Source organism: Dermacentor albipictus, chromosome 9, assembly GCF_038994185.2.
Source record: "Dermacentor albipictus isolate Rhodes 1998 colony chromosome 9, USDA_Dalb.pri_finalv2, whole genome shotgun sequence".
Taxonomy (NCBI): domain Eukaryota; kingdom Metazoa; phylum Arthropoda; class Arachnida; order Ixodida; family Ixodidae; genus Dermacentor; species Dermacentor albipictus.
In genome coordinates this window covers 90,552,487-90,570,312 of record NC_091829.1, presented here as the reverse complement: position 1 = coordinate 90,570,312, position 17,826 = coordinate 90,552,487, and the positions used below count along the sequence as shown (strand labels likewise).

At 46.5% G+C, this 17,826-nt stretch overlaps 1 protein-coding gene across 1 annotated transcript in view; it reads left to right on the top strand.

Annotated features, from left to right (window-relative positions):
• The first annotated feature begins 1,468 nt into the window (after positions 1–1,468).
• The window catches only part of LOC135908911 (FGGY carbohydrate kinase domain-containing protein-like), a 67,354-nt gene continuing 50,996 nt past the window's right edge, over positions 1,469–17,826 (top strand). The window contains exons 1-5 of the mRNA XM_065440741.2: positions 1,469–1,530; positions 4,400–4,664; positions 11,603–11,708; positions 13,650–13,801; positions 15,983–16,208. Coding sequence (XP_065296813.1) covers positions 4,491–4,664; positions 11,603–11,708; positions 13,650–13,801; positions 15,983–16,208 — 658 coding nt within the window. The 5' untranslated portion in view covers positions 1,469–1,530; positions 4,400–4,490. The remainder of the gene's footprint in view (positions 1,531–4,399; positions 4,665–11,602; positions 11,709–13,649; positions 13,802–15,982; positions 16,209–17,826) is intronic.

Here is a 17,826-nt window from a genome sequence, read left to right as displayed (position 1 = left end):
ATCACGAGAAAGTAAAAAAAAAATATGGGGTTTTACGTGCCAAAAGCGCTTTCTGATTATGAGGCAGGCCGTAGTGGAGGACTCCTGAAATTTCGACCAGATGGGGTTCTTTAACGTGCACCTAAATCTAAGTGCACGGGCGTTTTCGCATTTTGCCCCCATCGAAATGCGGCCGCCGTGGCCGGAATTTGATCCCATGACCTCGTGCTCTGCAGCTCAACACCAAAGCCACTGAGCAAGCACGGCGGGTTACCACAAAGTATCAGTGATCTAATTTTCCGTTTGCCTTACATTTAAGAATGCAGTCCAATTTCCTCATTGAGCAACTAGTCAAAATAAAACAAAACATAAATATTCGTCACCTTGTTAGCGTAGTTTGTATATATTTTAACATCACCACGAGACTGAGATATTCACGTCGAGGCGATAATGTGCCTCTGGTAATTAATCAGGCGGTTCAAAACGAATAAATCGCAGTGCCTGTAAAGCACTTCGAACAGCCGGCAGATGATTAGCGTGCCAAAATGAGCCTCCCCAAGACCCAGTTCGCTGCTTCTGCGCTCTTGCTCGTCTGTTCAGCGCTGGCTTGATGCCCCGGCGTCGGCTACCCACTGCTGTCATTTAACTTCGGCTCCTCCGGCTTGCTGCCTGCGTTACGCTTCTGTCAGGGGATGCTTCCTGCTGGCATCTAGCCTCGGCAATGCTTGCTCGCCGCTGGCACACAGCAGTTGGTTGCGCGGTTCGCTGCACAGCGCAGTGTGGAAACACAAACAAGCTTACGTAATGCGAGATACGCAAAAGTAGACTGCGAAATATTTTCAAATTCCTTGCTAAGCATAATGATACGACCGTGCCTGCGCAATGTACTTGAGTCCTTGTACAGAATGAATGCATTTACCAGCGACCTTGAAAGATCCTACCCTTATGTCAGCTGACGGAAGCTAACGCCTACATATTTCCGAACTTGAACACACTGCCTAAGTTTCTACCACCGTCGTTTGCACCTTTATTCCTCAACAACGGTCGTGTTACTCTATACATTCACTAGTAGTTCGGGTCATCCCGTGACCTCCCTAACCGTGCGACAAACAAAATAACTTTAGGGTTAACTTCCCAGTATTTCCATCTGTCTTACTGTCGATACTGCGACCTTGCTTCTCCAACTCTTACACCTAATGTTAAAGAAGCATGTGCTCTACCCACCTCTAATCTATACGGAACCATCTTCCTGTGTCTTATCGTTACGCCTGTCACTTTCTTTTCCATTGGAGCAATCATGGCGATGCGTAGACCGCAAATAAAAAGTGCGTTGGTCTTAGCCACGCTTCCAGGCACAGCAGCATTTTTACCTACGTGGAACCCGCTGAAAGCAAAAGAAGGAAACGAAGCTTACGCTAGGCCGCAGGCCACGTTTATGAGTCTCACCGGCAACACTATCGACATCGTCAATGTGTTGTGAAAGTCTGAAAAAGTGATACGCCCTAGTTGCTTCCATACGCCCCAGAAGCGCAGCACTGACGATTACCAGAGGTAAGTGATGACCGAACGTGCCTTCATTATGATTTCGGTGCCATCGAGGTGTGTCGCGTCGACGTTCGTCGAGTGACGTATCGTGTCAAGTGCGCGTCGGGCAAGACAGGGGTAACTGGACATCGCTAGGCAAGGGCTTCGTCCTGTGCTTGTTTGTTGACGAGAGGTTGTTCGTTGACGATGATGGTGAAAATAACGGTGTGGCAATGGCTTCGGGCTCGTTTCACTGGGTTTATGGCATTATGTTATAGAAAGGGATATTTACACCCACCTATGCTGTCGTGGTCATTCAGTGGCTAAGGCGTTGTGCCGCTGTTCAAGAAGTTGTTGCTTCGATTATCCAGGCGTAGTTAAGGAGCGCTGGATGTTCTAGTTTAGTTTGGAGTGTGTCGGCGTGTATGCGGCGTCCCTCATAATCAAGTGTGCTGTTTCGAGACTCTGAGTACCACAATTTAATCGACCACCTCTCAATTTGGTTTTCGTGCGTTTCCTTCCCATTTCTTCATAACTCTCTGAGTAGCTTAAATTGAACCGCACTGTACCGTGCTGGGAGACCTTGTTCGTCGTTGCAGTAGTTCTACCGGGCAACATTTCTTTTAACTTTTTCCGTGCATATGAAGCAAGAAGTTCTACAAAATATGGTTAGTTTCCACCCATTCGATTTTCGTGCATGGTCTTAAAGGTTAGGTGTAGAACACGGACGCCATAGCAAGAAAAAGAACAGCAAAAGTGCAGCAGAGTAAAGGAAATCATTGAAAAAAAACGCATGCAGGCGCGAACGGACCCAGAGTTAGGGAAATAGAGAGAGAGAGAAAGAGAGAGAGAATGATCCTCATGCTCGGAGAAAGGCAGCTGAAAGCATTCAATCTTTATACATGCGTGTACTTTCGATAAATATCGGTTCGGCTGTGGTAGTTCTTCAGAACGAATATTTGAAGGGTGGCTTACACATATGCTATCGCAATTAGTGATATGGATCGCCTCGAACGTAATACTCATTTAATCCTTCCTGTGCTTAAATAGTAGCTCACTATTTTCACAGTATCGATTACATCGTTTTCATTTGCACGAGTAAAACAAAAACCTTACATTTCGTCTAATTGGTCACCGATCTTAGACCGTCACTGGTCTAAGTGGTCACCGTCTAAGTGGTCACCGATCTAAGCGATCACCGAGCCTCATTGAATCTCTGACTGTGTTAGCGACCTCCCAGGCTTCTATGAGCTCTTCTCAACAAAAGCATTCATTAAAGTACTGCAGCCGGGCGGTATACAAATTTATGAGTATCTCGTGCATAAGGCCACGTCAGACCTTTCTTTTCTAAGGCTCCTTCTTTCTCTGAACGGCGGTGAATAATTTTCTTAGTTTACGTGTAGCCGTGAAGATAGTTAACACAATAATCAGTCACAGCAATTAAGAACTGAACTGAGCCATACTACATGTAACTTTAATTCCATATATACTGTAAGATTTATTTCACCTCCATAAAGCTGTCATCTCTTAACCGATATCGACTGAGAGCATGCACTCGTGTCCATGATTGGCACTGCCTTTATTGAAGCATGTCATTTCTCTTTACGTCTTCGTGCGTGGGTTTCTCTGTGTCTTCATTTTCCGCTACTCCCCTGCCTACCAGTTGATAGTTCACATTGTTCTCGTCATTTTCGTTCCGCCCGTGAATTGTATACCCAATCTCTCAATTCATGTACGAGGAATGAGCACTCTTGAAACGCTTGCACTCTCTGCTAACCTTGTCCCACCAGAACAATCGTCATCTATTCTGCGTGCATTTCGTTACCCTTGTGTGCCGGATGCTTCCAGGTCACGAGTGGCCTGCCTGTTATCTGCGTAACATAGTACACGTGACAACAAAGTAGCCATAGCGCAGAATTTTCAACAAAGGAAACGCAGACGAGACAAATAGCGGTTTTCATTTGGGACAGAGGACACCGCACTAAAGGTGTAAACGCTTTTAGTGTCAGCGTTTAACTAGAAGTAAGAGAAAGTGGTAGAAGAAAGGGATGCCGGGTGGAAATTCTACAACACATGACAAACATGCCAAGTACGCAATAGCGCAGATCAGCCAAGAATTTGTTATCAAGAACGTGAAAGCAAAAGCCAAAAAAAAGAAAGAATGATAAGCGAGTGCTCAAAATACTTGCCATGACAACCTGAGCGATAGCGTGTGTGCGAAGTCAAATCAGCCGGCAGCCGAGCACAACCAGGCCCGAGGTACAGCGCGACAAACCTAAATCGCTCCGCAGGCAGCGCAATGAAACGTAGGGATGGCAGTGTCGGCTTCTGCTGTTGCTGAGGGATCCAAGACGAGCAAATTACCGCGATCCCCCTGCAAATGTGAGCACTATACGGTGCAAGGCTACAGGGAGTGCGTTCCGGCCCAAAACACGCTGGTGCGACACGGCCGTGTATCCTTCACCCTTCCTTCTGCGTTCTCGCAGGTGCGACCGCACAACACGGCACCTGGCTTCTCTCAGCGCGAGGTAAACATTGCACAGGCGGCGGCGGCGCCGGACCCTCACGAGCAGGTGTGCGCTGGGAGAGAGCAGAGAGGAAGCCAAAATATACGAAAAAAAAAAAACGTAGCGAGCTTTAAGCGACAGCACGGGGAACAGAGAAAGAAAAAGGAGGGGGATGGGGCGGTCGGGGATGGGGGCGCTGAACGTAGCGCGCAAAGCCTGCGGTGCGGGAGACTGCAGAGACCGCCGCCCAAGGTCGGTCGGCCGCCGAGAGCCTGCCGAGCGGGCGAGGCAGTTTAGCGTGACAGCAGCCACGCCGAGATAAGCGCGCCGCCAACGACACACGCCCCCCCCAACTCGAGACACGCGCCGCGTCGCACGCTGGCTCCCAGCCCCAGGACGGCCGCCGCCACGCAAGGGGCGCGCGACGGTGCGAGCTCGCCGCTGCAGCGACCGGCATCGCGTGCGGCGGATAGGGCGACCATGCAGTTCGTGTCCGTGGACGTGGGCACGCAGAGCGTCCGCGCGGCTCTCGTCACGGAGAAGGGCCGCTTCCTGAAGACGGCGTCGCGGCCGCTGGAGACGTGGAACCCGCAGCCGGAGTTTTACCAGCAGTCGTCCGACCAGATATGGAAGGCCTGCTGCGAGGCCGTCAAGGTACTTGACCAGCGAGTGTGTTTTTTTGTGCTTTCGTTTCGTTAAAGCGTCGCTTAGACGAGCGCCGAAATTCTGTCTGTATTTGGGCTAAGACGAGCGCAATCAAGCCGAAATCTTGAGCAAGTTCATCGAACTGTTCAGGTGTATGTTAGTTGGGCGAACGACATGGTTGCTTCCTTTTTGTAGAATTTTGTAGAGCACCGAACAGCCAAATCAAAAGCTGAATAATAAGTGCTGATCATGCGCGCTTAAGTTCCAGCTTAAAATTTCCGAATGTAGGTGATGCGTTTCGCTGACAGACAGTGCAATACACCCACCTTTTGTCACTGTGAATAAAAAGCGTATCAAAACACACATTTGGTCATTGCTGCAGTACTATGTATTCCCCGATGCGAAACAAGTGAGCACATCCGGTGCAGAAGTATTAATGCGCCTGAAAAATAGACGTTTTCGCAACCTTGTAATGTGTACTGTACCTTACAACATAACTGCTGTCTTTATAACACTAGAATATTACAGACATAACTGTGTAAACTGAAGTGCTTCGACTGCGTCTACTTATGCGTTATGTTTTGACTTATATGGGAAACATGAGGATGCTAAGCTATTTATTCCAACAGAACCTTTTGAAATGTACGTTTTTCACAATGAATTTAGCTATATATATACAGATTAAATTGTCCGACGGCAGAATTGAACCACGACCCCTAGCACAACATTACGTTTTAACTTAGTCGGCTTAGGTTTACTTCAATTCGTACAGCCACTACTGTTACAATTCTTGCACTTCGCATAATACATTGACGTGTTGCTGTCGCAAATATTTCGTCCTGATGACGAAACTGTGATATTTCTTTTGGCGAACTAGAAATATCATCGTCGATGTAAAATAGATCACACGAAGTAACCATAGGTACTTACGCTTTCAAAACACGCAGTGACTGATCACATCTCAATCCGGGTTTCCCGCGGTTACGTTCATCCACTAACCGTGTTGAATCCAACTGTCGCCATGTCATCGCTCCCATCGAGAGGCCAGCGTAGAAATTGTCACTGCCGTCATACGACTCTGACAGCGTGGTTGTCGTCGTGCTCCTGCCATCACACGTGCACACGTATGTTCGCGACCCACATGCACAATTGCTCAAAATACAGGAGCATATTCGTCCACGTAGTATCGTAGTGCGGAAACCCGAACTACGCTGGACAGCCAGGTACTTGCAAAATGGTTTGCGTAATGCAGTCTGTGGGATCTACACAATTGTTTTGATGAACTTACGATAGATGGCATCAAGGTTCTTATTTTTTTCATAAGTTGCGCCTCAAATTATGCATGTGCTACAAAGAGTATGTGCAGCCGGGTTCACACGATTAGTTTACATGTTGCACCACAGCTAGCTTTTTTTAAATGATCACATAACGAGCTAGTCTCAATATTGTCACGTAGTGGGGACGGTGAAGGTCATAGCAACAAAACTGTGCATGCAGAAAATAACGTGTAAGTGGGCGAAGCTGTGCCCACAAAGGCAAGTTGCACTCAACGCACAACAATAGCGGCGAACCCAGTCGGCGATCCTCGAAATATGATTAGCGGGTCAAGCTCGTCGGCTTTTGCACATGACTAGTCGAAGGTTCCAGTGTAGCCGGTGGTGCCTGCGTGGTTTCCGAAAACTACCACACAATTCATGTCACACGTACACTTTGACTGCACAAGGTTCGGCGAGGGTATAGAAAACAGGTAGAATCAAAGATAACATTCGCCTAAGTTCTAAATTACGCAGGCGGGCCTTGCGCTGGGCGATAACCTTAAGTTGTTGGAGGGCGAAAGGCAGACACTGAGAAAAGAATAGATAAGTGCACATGTCAATATCCATTCCATACAAAACTAGCTTATCTTTTCTTTCACTGGCAACAAGCTCAATACGGAGACGTGGTACCGGAAAACGTTTAGTAGTAAAGCAAACAGGAGGTTCTTGTCGGTTCAAATGCGTTCCCGAAATAACGTAAGTAGACGCGCACAGAATTTTCTGGCAACACTATCGGGCTTGGCTGAAAAGCATCCACCAGAGAAGCTGCAGAGCTTTTATTTTTTTCCGTTGTTACGTAGGTCTTCTTTCATATGTACTAAGCATTCAACAGAAATAATGCCCCTGTCTGCAAAATACAATTTTCGATAGCCTTGACCCGTTTGAATGCAAGGGCCCCGTCCTTTCGGACAACTCCGTGTGTGTTGAACAACCTTTTCGCAATGTCGTAAAACATGCAGGGCTGAACAACTTCCTGCAGCTAAATTTTGCTCAGTGGAACGAGGCCTACTCGAAAGCGACAGGTTGAGTTCGGTGCCAACACATCGACAAGTGGACCTGCCTCGGTCAGGGCCGTGACAATGACATGTGCGCTCGTTGAAACGTTGGCAGCCAATTGAGGCCCTGCCCTATCTTCGTACTATTTTTGTTTCAACGTGCGTTTCTATTTTCTCAACCTGCTCCACGCGACGTCTCTTCGGACAGGCTAATGACATTGAACTTGTTGCGGGGCAGCTGCGGACAGCCATACGAGCTATTTTTACGAGGTGTTAAAGGTATACCAATGGATGGCACACTCTTCTTTTACCGATGACGCTTAGGACGTCCTGCCGCGACACCCTTCATTTATCGGGTATGCCTTAGGTTCCCTGTGTGCGTGGGTGTGTTTATTAACCAAGCTCTCGTTGCTTTATTCCGGGCACTTTGCGGGTGGTCAGCAGGTATTCTCGGTCTTGCCGCCCTCCGGACATCTGTATTGAATGAAATGCGTGATCGACAGAAACCTTTGCCTTCGAGCAAAGCAGCCCCATGCTCTAACCGCTAGGCCATGGCGCCTGCATATTCCTTTGGTTCCAAAACCGACGAACTCTTTCAGATGCTCTGGCACGTGCGTCACGAGCCAGTTCCTTTCGTTCTTTCTTCATGAGGGCTGATGCCTTGAAACGCGTGTTAGACTGTACCACCCCCTGAATAGGCTTACCTTCCCCAGTATACATTGCTAGTAGTAGCCAAGGTAATGTAGAAACTCTGCGACGCTGCTCCACCTTCATGATGGAAAGTTGAACAAGCTTTAACGATTCATTGTCGGAGTACAAATGCCATTGTCATTTTGACGTAGACCACGTAACATATACCCTTGTATACGAAGTAGTCGCTAATGAAGTCACAGCCGTAGCTTCTCTCTCTTACGCTCGTCCAGTGCCTATGTAGAACGCAACGATGGACCTCTCCCTTTTGCAGACAGCGTGAGATTGCGGGTCATGTGCTAAAGGAATTATTTGCGAGACGTGCGCGAGGAGCTTTTGGGCAAAACATTTCCCTCGCGCCATGGCTACCATGACAACTGCTGCGATTAATTGGTCCAAGTACGTGATTTCGCTGCCAGGTGCTGTCCGTCAGCTGTAAGCCGAGAAGCTGCTACCTGCAGGCGAGCAGCACTCCGATCCTTTCCTGATAGATGGCTGGAAAAGCCAGCTGAAGTGCTGGCCGAACGGGTGATTCAGCTACGTATATGTATGCATCGTGAAGACATTTAACGCACACTATGGGAGGAATGAAATCCGACTGCTTACTTAAGGTGTACGGCTTTGCCAAGAGGGTGACATGTGCGGACGTTTGGATTAGCTTACTGAGCATTAAGGGTACAGACAGTTCACATCTACAATCGCGATCAAAAAGATCGATCACCATCCAATCATGCCAGATTGAGCTAAATTGCGATCGAAGATGGTCCTGTAGCAGCAGTGTATCCGGATCGGGCTCCGCCGCGACCGAAAGTGCTCGTGTGCTTGGCGCATCAATCGAAGCGGCAGGAGGTTTCAACGATTGTTTGCCACAGTACCAAACTAATCTTCACTTAATCCAATGTATTCTAATAAACACATCAAGTAAAGAGTGGTCTACGTGACATACGATGTTTTCATCGCGTAAATGAAAGCGTGACCGCATTTGCCCCTGTGACGGCCTCCTGTGTTCGCGCTCTAAATAACACCATCCAGCATGAAAGCAGCAGGACACTGCCAAGGCAGCAGCCGCTTGTTTCGAGCTCTCAAGAACAGCGCCAGGGAACTCGCCAGGATCAGTCGGCGTATGACAGCTGCCATTTGTCGTGTTTCATTGCGAGAAAACACATTTGCTGCCGCTTCTCGCCTCTTGGGAAAGAGAAACACCGTACCTTGCTGCATTTCTTCGTGCGATTTACGCAATCGACCGCGAAACAACATGTCGTCATGACGAAGCGGCACGGCATACGCGCACAAAACACACAATAAATGCCAGAACACCCGCGATATACGAGGCTGCGCGCGTGTGAGAACGCGTCTGCTCCGTCCTTTTTGTCCACCAAACACTCCCGCGTGTGCTGCGAGATCACGTGGCCGACACCTTGTGACGTAGGCCGGGAGAGGTCCAGTGGCATGTCGTATGTTCATATCGAACATCCGCAGTAGGAAATATGACACCGGTATCGTACGATCGTCGTCACTGTCGTCTCGCTGTTGTCCATACACACACGCTCGCGTGAGACAAACGTCCTAAACAAACACGTTGGTCCATCTGCTGAATCCAAACGATGCTAGCTAGCCGGCTACGAGCAGGAATCCTCCAAACGACATCGAATTTCAGAATGCTTGGAATATAGATTATTTATTGTTCATAATAGTATTAGCGTTATGCACCTAATCATATGTGAAATGTGTTATTTGTTTGTTAAGCATTCCTCAGTTTGATGTTTCGAGCTCTTGAGTAGTGTTAGAATGATTCATTTGTTCCCGCTGGAAAGACGGTATTTCGTTAGGTGCGGCGAATGGCAGCATCCACAAAGTTGTGAAAAGGCTAAGTGAAACACCAAATCCTCCACACAGCACAAAGAATTGAAGCATTGCAAGGCATAGCAAGATGTTTCTCTTAATCGGAGTACCACTAATGTACACGTTAGTTTACCTGGCGTCCTGCATGTAGCAGTGCGTTAAGTAATACATCGCAGAAATAAAAACGACAATGAAGAATCAACAAAATTCCGTATAAGAGTTGCCGATGTGTCTGTGTAGCTTTGGTCCTATAAGTTGTATTGCTCGTCTTTTGTTAGTCATTTAATATCAATTTGAGCCCTCGGGCCGATGATGCAATGTCGAGCTTACCAGCGTAGCACCACAGCCACTAACCAAGGCGACGGATTGTCATTGTGTGCCTAAAAAAAAAAAAACACCCTCATGTATGCAACCCTTGGGATTGAAACATAGCTCTCGAGGTTAGAGTGGCTGACGAAGCAGTACTATGCGCCGCCAAATACACACAACAGCACAGACATTTCCCTAAGGCAGTGAATATAATCCCACTTCATTTGCAACGATGTGCGGTATTCAAATATATAAAATAATGGCAGTGTGCGCGATGTACGCGCAATTTTGTAAAATGGAAGTAAATCCTTCGGTTGTACGTGACAGAACTATAACCTGATTCTGAGGGACGCCGTAGGGGGCGATTCCAAATTAACTTCGACCACCTGGGGTTCTTTAACGCGCGCCCAATGCAAGGGACACGGGCATTCTCGCATTTAGCCCTCAGCGCAATGCAGCTGCCGCCGCCGCACAATCTGGATAACAGTACGCCAGAAGGTATAAGCCGGCTTAAGCTAGCACATTTGTCCTGAGAGTGGTTGATTTCACCTGGAGTTGCACTTACGCATGGTTTTACCTTTGTGGTCATGCGTCAGTTTATTCTTTAGAATAAAGATGGAACATTCCTGATGCGCCTTTTCCAAAAAAGAACTCAGTAGGGAATCAACGCATGCTTGTCCATTGAACGGTGTCCTAGTCTTTAGTATGTGTTGCAGTACAAAGACAAACAGTTATCAGCTCGCCGAATTTTCAGTTGTTTTCCATTTATTCAGCTGCGTTGACCCACGCGCGACAGAACTGTACCAGCCATGAAAGGACGTGCCTAACAAGACATGATTACGAACACTTTCAAAACACTGCCACGTTATCCGTGCCACACAATCACGCGTTTACCGAACCCAACTCTTCTTCACTGCTGACATCAATGCTGAATGTTGCATTGTATGTTCCTCCTTCAACGAATTATTCTTGGAAAAGAAATCATTTGATACTCTTCCTACGTGTTCAGATGACCCATATTAAAGCAATGTTAAATTTCATATTTCATCCACCACTTATTTGCATGACTATTATTGTTGCTGCAGTTCGTAGTTTATTTCTGCATCTCTCAAAACAGACAAGCTTTTGAAAATGGGCTTTCATTGGGCGGCTTCTTGTTGATCACACATTTGTTAAATTTTTGTTTGCTTCTTATTGTCGTGCCATCGTACTCACTTCTACAATTTTGTCTCGTTTCAGTAAAACGTTTTATATTTCTTGCTATGCGCAGCCCTTGTTAGGGTCTTTTTAGAACACGAGCCTTATGTGATTTTTGTCCGATTAGTGCCTGCATGTTGTAGTAGTAACCAAATTACAACTTGTTTAATTTATCATTTGCTGCTTCTCCCGCCAGTATGAAGGAATTCAGGGCGCGTCAGACTGCATGCCGCGATCAGCTTTTCTACCCAATTTTTTTTCCTGAACGTGCAAAAGGTAATGGAACTATAATTTCCTGAAGTCGCAGAGAGAATGAGAGATAAAAGTGAATGAAGAACATAAAGGCTTAACCAGAGGATATCTGCGGTCGGCTATTCTGTACGAGGGAACCGGGAAATTCACGCGAAAGATAAGAAAGAAGGAGGGGGATGAATGAATAAAACGTGACATTGTTGACACTGTCGCGGTAGCCTGTCGTTACAGATACTCTGTCACAGCATATGACTACAAATCAACCTTTCAGCATAGGTGAGAGAACAGCAGCGTTTTGCGATTGGCCGTAAACATCAGTCTGATGTGCAGTCAAACCCCTGCCCAGGAGGTATGCCGGGAAGCCAAGGATGTGCGCGGCATCGGCTTCGACGCCACCTGCTCGCTCGTGCTCCTGGACGACGCCGGTCGGCCGCTCACCGTCAGCCCGAAAGGTAATCGCCGACGCCTGCGAAACCATCGTTGGCAAGCCAAGTGGTAGTTCAACAAAACAAAAAAATATTTTTACCGAAGGCCATCGTTGCACGTAGCCGGATTTCACGATTCTCGCCACTAGCGACTAGGCATCGAGCTGTATCTCTCTTAGGATGCAACGCACGACACTGTACCACCGAACAGTCGTCGGGAGCCGGAAGAATTTAACTGTAATGCATTTAATTCCTGTCACTGAACTTTCGTTGCGTTGATGAAATTCGCGATGTTATGCTTACAACAGGTCATAAGAATTACATTTTCAGCATTCAATTTACGGTTTTACTTCTGTGTAAGTGTGGAAGTATTCAGCCGATGTTACCAGGTTTCCCGAGGCGGCTACAGGGAGCTTCAAAGTGCAAGATTTCAGAAATACCCGTGCATTTGAAGAAAATTAAAGTGTTCCTCAATAGGTCGGCTTTCCATCCATGATTGTGTGCTAGGATTACTGCATATGGGCTTGTGATGTCCTCTCAAATAAATCTCGTTTGTTCGTTAAGTTCACGTTCCTTTGTTTTATACAGCAGCTAAGAATTTCAAACTTGGCTTTGCTGTCTTCATCCGTTCTTGACGACGAGGGTGCCCGACAACGAAAATGGGCGTCGTCGTCATGTCATATGCTCATCCTAACCTTCACCCTCGCCATAGAATGAAGTAGAAAACTTAACTCTATGAAACTTCTACATCTTTGAAGTTCTATGAGAGCTTCATAGAAACCTCATTCTATGAAGTTTTTATGAAGTTCTACTCCATTCTACTTCTTCATGAAGTAGAACACTCACCGCTGCGCCTGATGGTTAAACTCATCTCAATGCTATGTTCGGATCTGGCGCTCAGCTTTGATGCTTTGTAAAATGCGCGCAGTTTTTCCCACCACACGGAGGTTCACTGTGGCGGCTTCTCTTAGTGTATGTTTGGGGTCAGGACACGCATTACGTTAGCCACAGGCGGATCTAGCGGGGCGAGATTGCTAAAGCAAGCACTACAGACTCCATTGGACGACGATTGCAAGAGCGAAAAATCACGAACGCGGAGAGCAAAAGGATGCATGCTGCAGCCGAAAGACAGGCGTAAGGGGGTGATCACCGGGAGAGGTCCGCATTGTGGAATGGGTGCAAATAAGAGTATTATAGGGGTGAGGATGATAATTGACACGCGCAGTGCACAGCCAGGTAGAACGCGAAACCATTATTTAATGTTGCAATATGAAAAAAAAAGCGCGGAGGGGGGTGGAACATGTAAATACGCGCAACACATGTCAGCGAAGAATAAAAGAGTAGCATGAGTAGAAACGCTGTAGGGGCGCCTATGGGAGCTGTAGTTTACTGCGGACTTTGGTTTATTTTGGAACGAAAAGCTCGAGCATAGTATACAATAATCTTTGATGGTCACTACAGTGGGAAGGCGTACATACAAGAAAGGATACTTCTGCTAAACGTGCACCGAAAACTCGATGTACTAACATAGATGCACTGTTCATCACAGGTAAGGTAGACATCCAGACAGGAGACAACTGCGAGTCACATTCTGATGTGTGCAGCTTCTTTTAACGCGATTCTCAATGAATTCATGCAGTTGTTCAGAATTCGACAAGGCTTCGTGAAAAGCATGGCAATTATTAATATCGTCTGCATCACAAATTTTTTATGTTTATTTTATTTGATGTGTTCGTTTTCCTTACGACTGATTCATTCTTGTGCTCCAGTAAGGGTAGCAATACCTTAATGGTATTGTAAGGGTAAGTATTGTTACAGCAAGGGTAGCAACACCTTTTGCAAAGGAAATTCTCTTGAGTAAAAAGGAGCATTCCATGGAAAAAAGCCACCGTTGATACCAAGATTTTACGGCACACTTTTTTCAACTCGGCAACAGTCTGTTACCGCTTGGACCGCTCGTACTCGCAGGTGAGGCCGAGCAAAACGTAGTGCTATGGATGGACCACCGTGCCGTGTTGGAGGCCGAGGCTATCAGCGCAACGGGACATTCCGTACTTCGGTTCATCGGGGGAACAATGTCGCCTGAGATGCAGCCACCAAAACTGCTGTGGCTGAAAAAGGTAGGTGGCAGCTCAGCAAGTTTTCTCTCTTCACGTCCCGTCCGCTATATTAAAGTTCCGGCCTTGACACTTATTGGCGAGTTACTAGTGTTAGTCTCGTGGCTTCGCTATGAAGCAGTATAGAAGGAAAGGGCTTCGTTAACGAAGTTACAGATTCATTTAACCACGATATAACGTGTATAGTAAAACTGTTATAAATGGAAACAAATATTTAAGTAAACTGCAGTAGGAAGAAAATTAAATACGTAGCACTGAAGTGACACACGAATGAATAAAGAAAATAATGTTAAGCAAGTTTTTCAGTGAAACCGAACAATAAGAAATATAACACAACGAAGTAAGTAAAAAAAAAGCCTTTGAGGACGCTTAAGCTTCGTCTTCAAGAGAGGAACGCGATAGCATTCTAAGACCCCTGACTGCTTCTCACGCTTCACGGCAACTGCAGCTTATGTAACCGCAATGTTTACGCGAAACCCTGGCGGCGAACGCTAGGCCCGAAATTGAGTTTTCTGACACATACGCGATGCGACCTCTTTCGTGGGTCAATCCCGGAGGTAGTGTACAGCCGCGTCGAAAGAAACGCGCCATTTTCAGGTTTGTGTTATTGGGTCGATTGCAGTTTTACTATTTATGTCCGAAAAGGTGTAGAATAAAAACATGAGCTCTTATTGTTTCGTTTCATGACATTTGTTCGTGGGCTGTCATTCTCAAAATTACGAGGAATAACTTTGTCAAGGATGTAAGGCAATGTATGAGTAACTTACTAGCAGAAGGGTGTGGCAATATAACCTCATATACCGCATGCGATTTAGCAAAACGTGCTATTATGTGTACCTAAATATATGCGCCAGGGAGACACCGACGCCAAGCGCCGACGCCGACACCGGATTTTCAACGACACGGAGCCCTTAACGCTATCGCGCCAACAAGTTGTCTGTGATGCGAGGTACATAAAGCAATGCCGGATAGCGTTTCACAGTAGCCAGTTATTAGGTAGAGGCTAATAACTGCACTAATAATTGCAATGAAGCTGTGTCTTACCGGTACTCACGTACAGGGCAGAAACATGGAGGCTTACGAAAAGGGTTCTACTTAAATTAAGGACGACGCAACGAGCTATGGAAAGAAGAATGATGGGTTTAACATTAAGGGATAAGAAAAGAGCAGATTGGGCGAGGGAACAAACGCGAGTTAATGACATCATACTTCAAATCAAGAAAAAGAAATGGGCATGGGCAGGACATGTAATGAGGAGGGAAGATAACCAATGGTGATTAAGGGTTATGGACTGGATTCCAAGGGAAGGGAAGCGTAGCAGGGGGCGGCAGAAAGTTAGATGTGCGGATGAGATTAAAAAGTTTGCAGGAACAACATTGCCACGATTAGTACATGACCAGGATAGTTGGAAAAGTATGGGAGAGGCCTTTTTGCCCTGAAGTGGGCGTAACCAGTCTGCTGCTGCTGCTGCTGCTGATGATGATGATCATGATGAATAATTGCACTGACAGCAGAGACTACCAAGCTAATTGATATTACAGATTATTCAAGATTTCGTGTGTATTGCACAAATAAATATCGCAACGAAGGCGCTCGCAGTTTGAGAACAAAGAGATAACAGAAGAAATTAAAACATCAATATATATAACAAAGGCAAGTGATATACCGGTGATGTTATCGTAACTGTCTTTGCGACCAAACAGTACCGTTGAACACATGAAACGACATGACATCATGAAATGAAACAGCGCGCAAAAACTATGACGGATAGAACAAATGAAACAGACCACAAGCGTTGTTTGGTTACCTTTCTTTTACTTAGGGTTTATTCAACAATTTACGCAAACGACGACGTTGGAAACGCTGAATTACGATTAGTTTTTATATATTCATATATGTATTTCATGGTGCGAGGAAACAAGAAGGCAACAAAAAGCACTGCGTAATCACAATAATAATGCTATTGTTCTAGCCTCAACTACAGTTACGTGTAAGCAAATAAAGTGAATTTACCCTGTTAATTGTTTTGGTTTGTCTTTTGCTCTGCTGTGCCATTCCTAATTTCGAACCAACCAGCCCCAGCGTCCACGCTGGTCAATTTTCGCTGCACGGGTTAGCGTGCTTACACTTATCCTTCGTCCATTTTTGGCGCCTTTTTTTCTCTTTTTATTACCGTGATGCCAGAACCTGCCTGCAACGTGGGAGCGCCTAGGTCTCGCCATGGACCTGCCTGACTTCCTGACGTGGCGCGCCACAGGCTGTGCGTCACGCTCCCTTTGTTCGGCGGTGTGCAAGTGGACCTACCAGGCGGGCTCAGCTCCGGGTTCGGACATGGAGCCCGGCTGGCAGGAATCCTTCTGGATTCGTATAGGTCTCGAGGACCTCACGCGTGACAAATATCGCATCATAGGTGAGTAGCGAGTGTACCTCTCGGTAACAATCTTTTGATGAGTTAGCGATACTTAACGATTTCCGGAGGCTATAGGTATCTGTTTTTGTGTGCATCTGACCCTTTTGCCTCTAACCTGGCTCACTGCGTAGTCCATGGTGAAATGGTTTGAAATTCCGGCTGGTGTGCTGAGGAAACAGGGTTAGAAGCCAGGCGTCTGACCAACTTGAGGCACTGAGTATGTCGCAATGAGTAGACATTGCGCCAGCCTCAAACAAACCTCCTTCACCCGAACTTGGGTCATTGTATACGTTCGGGATTGGGTAGTACCGCTGTTCAGTGAATCTCTTTGACGCCGACTTTTACCACTCAGAAAGTACAATATAAATGTGTGCTGCTCTTCAATGAAAGGCCTTGAAGCCAACTTTGATCACTAACTATGTGCCACTAGAAATGTGCCGTTTTACAATGATAAAAGAAATGCTTTAAACTCGTCTGATGCTTGGCGGAGTGAAACCTTCATCACATGGGTTTTTCATGATAGCAACCAGGTGGTATAGCAAGTAGCAAGTGGCGGCACAAAAGCATTGGTTATATGTCGCTTTTCAGTGAACCTCTTTCACGCCAACGCTTTAGTGAACTCCGTCATGAATGCACTGGTTTGTGCCACACTTAAAAACCATCTCCCTAACTGGGGTCTGTGTGGCGCTGGACGTCCGGCAAGTGAGGGAACAATTCTTAGCGTTGGCATGCACAGGCGCGCGCGCTGGCTTCTTGCATCGGAGGCCACGTGCGAACTTCTCGGCAGCACCACTAGATAGTGCATCGTTTCGAAAAGTAAGCACTAGAGAGGAGCCCAGCTGCCGCATGAGGCGCTTCTCAGCATTCGCATGCACCACCGTACCAGGCTTTTTGGGGGCCATACGCAGGCTTCGCTTAGGAACCACTAGATGGCGACAAGTGTTTTTAGACAAATGAGGGAAGCTCGGAGTAAAAATGATAGTGACGGAGGACAGAGGAACATGAAATAAACTAAATGGGCTGCTGGAGTGTTCAGATATTTGCGTAGGTAGAATATTAATTTTCAGTGGAGGAATAGAACTAGAAAGCTTAGCAGCAAGTAAGTGACTGGTAAGGTGAGCAACATGGCAACAAAAAACGACAAGTGAGAAGTGAGAGAGGCTGAGACAAACTCATCGGTGGCGGCGATGGGAAAAAAACCTGTTATGAGTAACTACTTAAGAGGGGAAAAAACGAAATCAGGAAAGAAAAAATTTATAATAGTTTAAGGGAAGCTGTTTCGTTTTCGAAGCGAGATCAGGGTGTCGAAGAACACGCATAAAAAAGCGGGATACAACAAGGAAGAAAAAGCATGTGCTTGCTGCGGTAAATATGGGGAAACGATGGAGCATGTTTTCTTAGAATGTGAAGATATCTGCCCAGCGGTCCATTTAGGCATCTCTGGCCTCCTTGAAGGCCTTGGATTCAGCGAGAGCAGGGTGAAAGTAAACATGTCCGCAACAGAGATTAGTAATGACGATTGAAAGACTGGAAGAACATACGTAGGGAAACGACAAACAACGGTAATGTACAAAAACAAAATTATTCCCAATGAGGGTTCAGAAAGTTTGGTGATGAA